This window comes from Spermophilus citellus (genome assembly GCF_964194105.1).
Source record: "Spermophilus citellus genome assembly, chromosome: 7".
NCBI classification, from domain to species: domain Eukaryota; kingdom Metazoa; phylum Chordata; class Mammalia; order Rodentia; family Sciuridae; genus Spermophilus; species Spermophilus citellus.
In genome coordinates this window covers 83,053,368-83,065,343 of record NC_138188.1, presented here as the reverse complement: position 1 = coordinate 83,065,343, position 11,976 = coordinate 83,053,368, and the positions used below count along the sequence as shown (strand labels likewise).

The window sequence follows — 11,976 nt, the reverse complement described above, 5'->3', positions numbered from 1 at the left end:
TAGCAGAAGAAATAGAGTTGATGACATTATCAGTTTTGTTTTTATGGTATAACAGTGATTATACAGGCAAAAACCTAGGGAATTCATAGAAAACCATAAATGAGAATATTATGCAGTATTAAAAAATAAACAAACAAGGGGCTGGAGTTGTGGCACAGTGGTAGAGTGCTTGCCTAGCATGTCAGAGGCTTTGGGTTCGATTCTCAGCACTGATACAAATAAATGAATAAAATAAAGATCTATCAACATTTAAAACAAATTTTTTAAAAAACTACACATATGCAATGACATGGGGTTCTCTGGGCAGAAATGGAATAAAAGCTTAAAGGTGACGCATTTTTCTCATTTCCTGGGATTTCCTGGTATGTCTCAAGGAAACAAAAATACCCAACTGATGTACTCTAATCTTGGGATATGGGCTTCCAGACATACAGAACAATTGAACTTAGTTTAAAAAATTCCATGGGTTGTGTCCCTTCAACCAAATATACAACTAAATAAATGTTCTTAGAATTTTATCATAGTCTATTCCTGGACTCAATTCTGGTGATAAAAAATATATACACTTCATTTTTAGTGCACAATGCTTAATTTGTAAAGAAATGTGAATTGACATAGAATAGTCATTCCAGGCCCATGACTTTCCAGGAAGTCACTTCAAAATTGGAAAAGAATGATATATATTTCTGAATTCTATACATTGTGCTATAGATTCCTTCTGATTTTTTAAAAAATCACAAATACTTATATAGGGTTTCTTATGTGTAAGCCACTGTGCTATGTATGCAATAAAGTAAAAAGTAGTAGAGCTACACAATTGTAATCTACAAAGAGCTTTTGGACCCCAAAAAGTTTATCCAGGGATGGTTTTGTCCTAAGAAGAATAAACAAACTGCTACATGTTTCAAGTGAAGGAAGAAACATCCTCATTTAGGTAATCTGGAAATACACCCTGGAAGTTTTACATTAGAGATAGATCTATGCACTACCCCACTATATTATCTTACCTGTATCACATATTAGCTAGTATGCATTTGGAGCCTATTATGTGAACAACACATTTAAACAATCTAAATGTTATTGAATTTTCTTTTTTGCACATTTTGACATTTTTAGGCAGATTGAAAATATTTCCTTCCTATGCTGCCATTTTTATTTTTTATCTATGACCACACATACTTAATTCCTGAACCAATACCTTTTCTGAATTAGGAAGAGTCTTCCAATTGTCCAGAAGAAAACAAAAACAGCAAGAAAGTGCCTTAAAAGGTAGAAGACACCCAGAGGCAACGCACCACTTCCTTTTACCCAGAGAAGCACACTGAGCTAACACATCCTCTTACCATTTATCCCTTTCTTATCTGTTCTAATTCTCTTCTCATTTTTTTCCTGATTATATTCTATTTTTATCTATGAGTTATGTGAGATGAATAGTTCCAAAAAATAAAAGTTGCCATAAAAAAAAAAAACTGGAACGAAAGACATTTTGATGTCTGGTACATTTGATGGCTGAGATTTCCTTTTACTCTTCAAATACCAATCTGTTACCACTGTGAAATAAATGTCAGAGAAATTCCAGGCTCTACAGCAGTACTCCCTGTATAAAATGTCATATGCAGGTCCTCTTGAGAGTAACCACATTATTTTAATATTCAGTGTATTTATAATATGACAACATATAAGCCTATAAATTTTATCACATGTGTTCTGCTTTTCTTATTCAACTGTAATATAAAGAGTTGATAAAATTCTTTACATGTTTAAGAATAATATCTAAAAATATTTTAAAGAACAAAGTAGACACGAAACCTTAATTAACATTCTAGAAAAATATAATAACAAAAATCTTTCAACACTCCTGAATACATCCACAATTTAACTCCATTGTTTTGTGATTATTTTAATAAAATGATAACAGATATTAACAGGAGATTGGAACATTTCTTTTCAACAATTTTGTTATTGAATCTATGACCTGCTTGTTTCTTAGGCTGTATATCACAGGATTTAACACAGGAATGATGACAGTGTAAACTATAGAGAAGAACATGTCTTGATCATCTGCTTGTGAAGATGCAGGATGCACATACATAAAAAGAAGAGGGACATAGTATAAAGTCACAGAAAAGAGATGGGCTCCACAGGTGGAGAAGGCTTTTCTCATTCCCTTTTCAGACTTCTTTTTTAAAATTGTAAAGAGAACTAGTGTATAAGAAATAAGAATAGTCACAATGCTGAAAACTTGAACTGAACCAGAGAAAATAAAAAGCATTAGATGATTGATAGAAGGATCAGTACAAGAAATCTTTAACAATGGTATAACCTCACAGAAAAAGTGATGTACTATGTTGGAATTACAGAAGGTTAATCTGAGTAAAAAGCTTTCATGAAGTAGTGCATGAAGAAAGCCACCTACAAATGACAAAACTAGTAGCCAAATGCATAGTCTGTTGGTCATAATCACAGGATACAGTAGAGGTTTACATATAGCTACGTAGCGATCATAAGCCATTGCTGCCAAGAGGAAACATTCTGTGGTTGCGCTGCTTGCAAATGAAAAAAAACTGTACCATGCATTCAGCAAGAGATATGTTGCTCTCTTCTAGGAAGTTGACAAGCATCTTCGGGGTCACTGTGGACGATATCCAAGCATCCACAAAGGCTAAATGCCCAAGTAGAAAGTACATCGGGATGTGAAGGTGAGGATCTTTCCAGATAAGAGAAATCAGACCAAGGTTCCCCACCATGGTGATGAGGTATGTCACAAAGAACACCAGGAACAGGATGATTTTCCACTGTGGTTGGTTTGTGAGTCCTGTAAGAACAAACTCTGTCAGCAAAGTTGTGTTTTCTTTTTCCATGTCTGCACTGGATGTTGCCTGAAATGAAATTCAATGAACATGAAAAACAAGCAAAAACATTCACATAGGATTTTAATCAGAAAATTGGAGAGGAGTCTAGATGAACTTGTAGCCCCAACACTCCCCTATTGGCTCAGACATTGACTTTTTTAACAAGACTCCTAAATTGAAAGAGGTAAAACTAAAAATTAATAAATGGTATGAAATCAAAATAAAAAGTTTCCTCACAACAAAGGAAACACATGAGCTGAAAGAGAGAACCTACGGAAAGGTAGAAAATCTTTTCTACCTGTTCCTCAGGGAATTAATATTCAGGATATACAAGGAGTGCAAAAAAGTTAATACCAAAAATACAAATCACCCAATCAATAAATGGGCAAAGGAACTAAATAGACCCTTCTCAAAAGAAGAAATATGAAGAGTCAACAAATAATGGAAAAAATATTCAACATCTCTATCAATTAGAGAAATGCAAATTAAAACTGAGCTGAGATTCCATCTCATTCCAGTTAGAATGGTAATTATCAAGAATACAAATAACAATGAATGTTGGTGAGGATGTGGGGAGAAAGGTACATTCATATATTCTTGGTGGGATTGCAAATTAGAACAACCACTCTGGAAAGTAGTATGGAGATTCCTCAAAAGAATAGGAATAGAACCAAAATATGACTCCTTTCTCCTACTACTCAATATAGCTTCAAAGGATTTAAAATTAGCATTCTACAGTGTTGCGCCCACAGCAATGTTTATAGCAGCATAGTTCACAATAGATAAGCTATGGTATTTAGGTTCCGGTGCCCCTCAACAGATGAATGGATAAAGAAAATGTGGTATATTTACACAATGGAGTATTACTCAGCTATAAAGAACAATGACTTTATGGCATTTAGCGGTAAATGGATAGAACTGGAGACTATTATGCTAAGTGAAATGAGTCAAAATTAAAAGGTTAAATTTTTTTTCTGAAGTTAGTTCAAAATAAGGTGTGGGGGGGATAAAAGAAGTAAGATCAGAAGAGTAAACAAAGAGGAATGAAAGAAATGGAGAGAGGATAGGATAGGGAAAGTCAATGGGATGAATATAAATTTCCTGTGTGCATATAAGAGAATGCCACAGTGAATCGCTTCATTGTGGACATCCACAAGATACTAATTAAAAATAAAAACTATAAGTAAATAGTAAAAATATCAATAGGGTAAAGGGAAGGAAGAGGGTGTGGAAGGAAGGGAGGGGAAGCGGAAGTACTGGGAACTGAATTAGAACAAATTATATTTCATGCTTTTATAATTATATCATAATATATTCTATTGTATATTAAAAAAGAACCAATGTAAAAAGGAAAAATCATAAATTTTTAAGAATAACCTTTCCTTTCAACATACAAGAAAATCAATTTTGAGAATGAAAAATAGTAAAAAACATATAATTAGTTCATTTCAATAAATGTACATGAAGTAACAGTTTCAGAGAATGTCAAAGGCCTTCTAAACTTTTAAAAAATCAATCGGGAAGTACTGAATGTGGTTGGGAATTCTGTGTCCTGGACATGGTTCAGGATCTAGAAAAAAATCTGTGTGAATGGTCTGGATTGTAAAATGAATTGAATGTCATCTGAAGCAATTTGAGCTTTATTCTTCTGGCAATGCATTTGTACTAGGATATTTTAAGATGTAGAATGAGGTCATAAAATATTTTCTAAATTCAATGTTTTGTAGTATACAAAGTGGCCATACAGGGCTGGGGATGTGGCTCAAGTGGTAGCGCGCTCGCCTGGCATGCGTGCAGCCCGGGTTCGATCCTCAGCACCACATACAAACAAAGATGTTGTGTCCGCCGAAAACTAAAAAAAATAAAGATTAAAAAATTCCCTCTCTCTCTCTCTCTCTCTCTCTCTCTCTCTCACTCTCTCTTTAAAAAAAATAAAAGTGGCCATACAAAAGGGACCATGGTCCAGGAACACTAATTTGGAAGCTATTACTACTTACTATCCAAGGAAAACCAAAGAAAATAATACATCTCATTGAACTACATGAGCATCTTTACAGAAGATAGGTTGTGAGACATTACTACAGAAACTGAGTCAGTGATTGAAGAATCTGTTAAGAATCTATACCTTAAAAATACTCGAAATACTCGTCTTATGATGCAAACATAAAGTGTATTTCCTAGTCTATATGTGATATGACCTATGTAGTAATTAGAAGAATGAAGAAGATATTCAAAAGTATTCAGGATGTAGAATCACCAGGACTCTATTACAGTTTAAGTATTAAAGCATAGTTAGTGAAGGAGAGAGCAATGAGTTGGGATCTAGGTAGACAATCATTATAAAAAAGAAGAAGAACATAAGTTCATCTACAAATTCATGGAAGAAGCATCCTCTCAACCGTCAGGTGAGATTAACTTAGTGAACTGGGTTTACTATATACTAATTGAAGTAATGGCCTGGTAGTTGGAGTCACAGTTATGGGTAACCTACTCATCAGAAAATGTAGTTAAGTAAAAGGCAAGGAAGAAAAAAAAATATAAAGAGGAAGGTTTATTAAAGAGGTAATAATGTGGATAGATGTCACTTACTAGATGCCCACATCCAAACCCCTTTTCCTACTCTGTGAGTTTTTCTGGTGCGCAGAGGTAATTTGCAAGAAGCCCAAATGGCCAGAAACCCACTTTATCATAACCCTATCCCCTAGTAAAGGTGACTCAGTCTAGGTTTGCCCAGTAAAATCCACATATGATGTGGAGTATGGAGAGAAGAAGGTCCATGGCAAAAGAGAATTTGGGTTGCAAAGGCCAAGTTATCAAGACTCCAGCAAAAGCATCCTGCATCTATGGCCGTGGCAAGGTCAGTATAAGTTTTGACATCTGTGGTCCACACTGGTAATAGTGAGATGTTCAGATGTGTTGGGAGATGCTCTTTGCTATTGATTGTCTGATTGGTGCCCTTCTGTTCCTGACCATTCTTCCACATAATTGCTCCAATCTCTACCATTTTGTGCATTGAGCCTATTTTCATTTAATATAAACTCATTGCTTTTCCCAACTCAGAAACCTGAATTGAAAAAGAAACAAAAGAAGGAACAGAAAAAATTACATAAGTAGACTGATCTGAGAAGTAAGGGAGAACTGGAAATCTGGGAGTTTTGAACATGAAGTGTAGAAAGATAATCAAGAAAAAAAATGAGTGAAGAATTGAGGTAAAAATCACAATAAATAATCTAGTAGGAAAAAGGAACTAACAGAGATAATTGAGTGTGACAATGAAGAAATTTTTCGCAAATTTAGTCAGAAGAGTTTTTGTTATGTGATAGAATTAAGTTCAGTGAATATTTTAAAGTGCATAGGAAGCAAGTAGAACAACAGTGAGGAAAATGAAGGACTGTATTCAAGTGATTAGAGAACAGTTGACATTTTCATCCTGCAGGCAAATATATTTTCCTGCAGACTGTTTCTATAAAAGTTTTAAAAGAAAGAAGAGAGGAAAGGAAGAAGAGGAGAGCTTCAAAAGATCAAGTCAAATGAGAATTTGTGGTGAGTGAAAAGAAAACAAGAGGAAGGAAGAAAAAAGGCAAAATATAACTGAGATAGGTCTGTGTAAAATCCCAATATCGTGTGTACTCATAATGGATCGATCTAAAGAAAAAAAATTAAAGCTATTGTTTTAAAAAAGTCAAGGAGAAAGGGAATATTCAAGAAAGGGTGAACATGAAATAAAAGGGAAAGGCTCAGAGATTTGTGTGAGGGAATTTATCTTTTCTCTGGAATTAATTAAAAATTGTCAACCAAAGGAATCTTGTCTTTTCCTTCAATTCAAAATGCATTTTTAAAAATTGATTTATCTTTAAATATGAGCACATCACGAGAATTATAACTTAATGATTAAAAATATTTAACTAAATACTAGTAATATGACCAGAGAATCGGTTTTAGGTATTCTCACCACCAATACCTACAAAAAAGTAACTCTATGATATGACTGAGTGCTAATTTACTTGACTTGATCAATTAGTTCACTACATACATGTATATCAAAACATCATGTGGTAAAAATCAAATATATACAATAAAACTTTTCAATTTTCTTTATCTTTGTTGTTACAGTGACTGAAATAAATTTTCTCTAGAAATCCTGCTTCTTTCAATTGATAGCATTTTGATCCCCCACAAGCATTTTTAGTAAAATATATAGTAATCAACTACAGAATCCCGGAAAATGCAATATAAGTAAAAAGTACCAATAATTACAGTATGAATGTGCTCTATTTGGAACAAAATACTCTCCCTGAAATTCCTTTTCACTTGATAATTCAAAATGATCAAATTCAACTTTTGTGGGGGTATTTCTTAAATCACACACGCCTGAAAGAGCAGTGAAAGAACATTTTTATCATCTTTACTGATAAATACATATAAAATATTTAACAAAATATTGTCACATGCTGGTGACAGCAGAGAACTAATATTTAAGTGACACCTTGAACATTTTAATCAGAAGGCATGATGAACCAAATCCTATGGGTCATTTTATTAGAATTGTTTGAAACATTTCTTACATAAGAATCAGTATGAATTGAAACTTCATCCATATGTGAATTATTTAAAGTTCCAGAACTTGAAATAAAGTCATTATTTTTAGATTAACTAGATAACAAACATATTACAACAGAGAAGAAATCAGTCTTACAGCATTTTTGCTTCTCCGAAGGTCAGCATAAACTTAAATATGAAGGAGAGTGCACTGTTTTTCATTTTTGACCCTGTCTTTGGTCATCTTTTAAACCCAATGTAAATTGTTACAAGTTTACACAGTTTTTCACTTTACTATAAAGAATGTTAAAACTACGGAAAATATTGTAGTCTTACCGATACATTGAAAAAGTGCAAAGTTCCTTAAAATTTATTAGGTTTTGTAAAGCTGGAAAAAAAGACAATAGCACAAAATACAAAATAACAAGCATGACAATTCTTTGCCTGCTCATTCGTTTCAGAGGTTTAATTCCCAGCCTCACTAAAATTCTATTTATGTAGGTTTACTTGAACACAAGAGTCAACTAGTTATATAACTCTGTGACTTTTTTTTCTACAAAAGCAAGGAGTGAAGTTTTTAAGTCCCCTAAGAGTATCAGAGAGTTCCCTGTAGGACCAGTGAAGTTGTACTATTGGGCACTGTGGAGTTGGATATGTATGAGAAGTTCAGTTTTTCTCCCCAAGCATAAGAATGCTGTGATATAAACATAAGTAATTTTAAACAGTTCTAATTTTAATTAAAAAAATGCACTTTAATTCTATATTTTACCCCACAGAGGACACTTAAAAAATGTTTATGGAACTACAGTTTATTTATAAAAAGTACCATTCTGAGTGCTTTGATTAGTATGTTGCGGTCTGAGCTCATCAGAACAGCATTTTAACAAGAATAAGAATTGAATTCCCTTCAGGAGCCAACCTCAAATAAAGTGGTCCTCCTCATGCAAACTGGAGCTTAAATTCCAGACATATACCAAGCTTTCTCTTTTTTAATCTGAAACTTACTAGGTGCTGAGGGCCATTACCAAGTAGGAATGACGCATCGAAATTTCCTTGCCAGCGTACCCCATGTTAATTTCGCTGTTGGCCTTGCATGTGTGTTTGAGAAAGGTGACCCTGCTCAACGACCAGGGAGGATCCAGGATTAGGGTGTGTCCTGCAGTTTGAGGAAGTATCCCGCTCCTTGGGTTAAGGGCGTTCCCAGTTTAAGACCTTGGATTTTAGGGAAGTTCGATGTTGAGGATTATTGCTGCTGGAATTAGGGCGTTCCTGCTGCCTGAGCTCCCGTTGAGTTCTCGTGAGATTCAGAGTGCATTTTGGGAAAAAAGCCTCGTGGAGTAGGTGAATTGGGTGGCAGCAGAACTGGGATTGCCCCAGAACGTGTGTGGAGGCCGGTGTGAGTTCGGGAATAAAGAATTGCTGTTTGAATCTACAAAGCTGTGTGGTGGCTCGTGATTCTGTGCCCAGCCAAGACTGCGGCAACTAGGCAATTGTTAGAATGAGTAGCTAAAGAAAACAAAAAATAAGTACCACACCACAATTGGATTTGACCCATGTCTTCCTTTCTAAACAACAATGACAATGAATTTCATATAAATATTTTTAATTTATGTGAAAATATAAACAAAATTGCATACTTGTTTAAGGAGTTCTGGGTTAGGGCTCTGGGGTCTCTATTTATAACAAGGTGATGACAGTGGATGCTTGCTAACTATATTATGGTTTTCATGATTTTAGGACCTAGATTATGAGAGAGACTTGATCAATAGGAAAACCAAAAGCTCTAAATGGGCTAGTCTGCAAAGGTAGAAGTCAGAAAGAGGCAGGTGGTGCCAGGGAAGTCAGCATCCATCAGACCTCCAAAGACCTGGGAAGATAGATGAAGGACTTTGTTCTTTTCCCAATTTTAAAGGAAAACAATTCGTGTATTATGAGCATGGTAATCCCTAAATGTATTGAATTGTAAAAATTTTGTTTCATTGATTATTTTAACAATGATCTTCTAAATGTGATCTCAAACTAAAAGTATTGGCATCACTGCATTGGACAATAGATGACACTGGTTTTTGTATTTTCACAAGCTCTCCAGGTTATTCTAATGTCCAATAATTTGTGCAAACCACATTTTTAAAAGAACTCTAAAAATTCCTTCTGACAAATCTTTGTTCCTACCTAAGTCCTAATGATATAGTTTCCTAGAACGAAAGATAATTTTGTCAGTGGTATCCTGGAAAAAAAAAAAAGAAGGCATTAAAAATGTATTCATAGAGAGAGAGCATGACTATGAATTATCTTAAATTTCCAAAATAAGGAAGTAATTCACTTTCATAATAAAATTTACATTTTGTTACTAGTATTTCATGGAGTTGTTTCAATGCAACATGAGCACTGCTCTAGGCAAGTGGGTGCACTAAGTATGTATATCATCCTTTACAACCAAATATTCATTAAACAATACATATGGATTTCATAGCTTCCTTTTGAGGAATTAATAATACCATATTCAAAATTTTGGCTTTGCAAAGTACATATTTTATTCCTTTTCCAAAAGGTCTAGAGTGACAAAAATGATGTGTATAAAAAATGTATAGGGATAAATTTATAACACAAGTGAGAATGGGATCATCAAATAGTGTTAATATTTTTGTAAGTTTCAAGATTTCAAGTACTGAGATTAATTATAAACAATAAACTAGAGCACAAGAATCCACAGACCATGAAGGGTCCTCTGCTGAGGAAGTCAGAATTATTAGGAGGTCCCAAATGCCTATTTTATACTCACAAAATAAGATGAGACTTGACATGTTTGTATACCCTGCCTATGTACTTAGAAATTGTTGTTTATCTCTCATTTAATGATCCAATTAGAGAAACTGACCTTTAAAATGATAGAAGTACAAACCAATGTATTCTTCCAGTCATAAAAATGAAGGAAACAGCCAAAATCCATGTAATTGCAAAGAAACCAATAGGACAACGGAAAATTTATACAAACAATTAAAAAAAAAAAAACAACCTTCAGACATGCAGTAACTGAATTCACGAGATTTGCTTGTGTTTAACAAAGCACAGAAGTGCTACCCACCCTGGAGGAAATATGATATGTGTCTCCAGTTTATACACCTCTATTAGTATCAAAGACATCATAATCACATCCTCATCAGAAGAATCTACATGATCTTTTCCATGTATAAAACAACATTAAAGACCACACAATCCTATAAAATGTTTTCATTTTTTTATTAATTGTAGTATAGCTTGAGCACTTAACTAAATTCATTATATATTGTTACAGGGCATATATAAATATTTAAATGACTAATGACTGAGTCATTTTAAAAAGAAGACAATTGTAATAGCAAAATATATATAACATGAACCTAAAAAATACCCAAATATCTTTTAAGAGTTTGCCACTGTTTTTGGTAAAAGGAAAATGCACTCTAGCATAAGATCTAAACATTTCCCTTTAAGGTTTTTGTCAGTGAATCTATGACTTGCTTGTTTCTCAGGCTATAGATAATGGGATTTAACACAGGAATTATAACCATGTAAAAGACAGAAAAGATCATATCTTTATCATTTGCTTGTGAAGATGCAGGATGTACATACATGAAGAGAAGGGGGACATAATATAAAGTTACAGAAAAGAGATGGGCTCCACAGGTGGAGAAGGCTTTTCTTACACCCTTCTCAGACTTCTTTTTTAAAATTGTAAAGAGAACAAACATATAAGAGATGAGTATAGTCACAATGCTGAAAACTTGAACTGAACCAGAGAAAATAAAAATTAATAGGTAATTAATAGAAGGATCAGTACAGGAGATCTTTAGCAATGCTACAATGTCACAGTAAAAGTGATGTATTGTGTTGGAATTACAGAAGGTCAATTTCAATAAAAAACTTTCATGAAGTATGGCATGAAGAAAGCCACCTACAAATGACAAAACTACTAGATGTATGCATAGTCTATTGGTCATAATCACTGGATAATGTAAAGGGTGGCATATGGCTGCATATCGATCATAAGCCATTGCCGCCAGGAGAAAACATTCTGTGGTTATACTGACTGCAAAGGAAAAGAACTGAATCTTGCATTCAGTGAGAGAGATCATTTTGCTCTTGACTAACATATTGACCAGCATATTTGGGGTCACTGTGGATGATATCCAAGCATCCACAAAGGCTAAATTACCAAGAAAAAAGTACATGGGGATGTGGAGGTGAGCATCCTTCCAGATCAGAGAAATTAGACCAAGGTTCCCCACCATGGTGATGAGGTATATCACAAGGAAAAACAGGAACAGCGGGATTTGCCACTCTTGATGATGAGGGAGTCCCGTGAGAACAAACTCTGTCAGCAAAGTTGCATTGTCCTTTTCCATATCTTCATTGGATATCACCTGAAAAGAAATGCAATAAATGCAAAAGGAATATACTAGAAGTATTTATAAAGTGAAACTATTAGAGATAAACTGAAAAAAAGCATACGCTTATAAGCATATGCTTTATAGTTGGTTGTTACACTCTAATCTACGGAAAGTGTTTGGAGAGAATTGTAGGATAAGAATACACAATAATTTCA

The 11,976-nt window shown here is 34.1% G+C and overlaps 1 protein-coding gene and 1 pseudogene across 2 annotated transcripts; both read right to left on the bottom strand.

Moving 5' to 3' along the window:
* Nucleotides 1–1,921: 1,921 nt before the first annotated feature.
* On the bottom strand, nt 1,922–2,861 carry LOC308653349 (olfactory receptor 5H8-like; annotated as a pseudogene). Its single transcript has one exon. The product of its transcript is annotated as an olfactory receptor 5H8-like (transcript).
* Nucleotides 2,862–10,846: 7,985 nt separating this feature from the next.
* On the bottom strand, nt 10,847–11,776 carry LOC308653868 (olfactory receptor 5H8-like; the record flags this gene model as incomplete). Its single annotated transcript, XM_081302624.1, has 1 exon — nt 10,847–11,776. The coding sequence occupies one exon, from the start codon at nt 11,774–11,776 to the stop codon at nt 10,847–10,849; it is 930 nt and encodes a 309-aa protein (XP_081158750.1).
* Nucleotides 11,777–11,976: the final 200 nt, after the last annotated feature.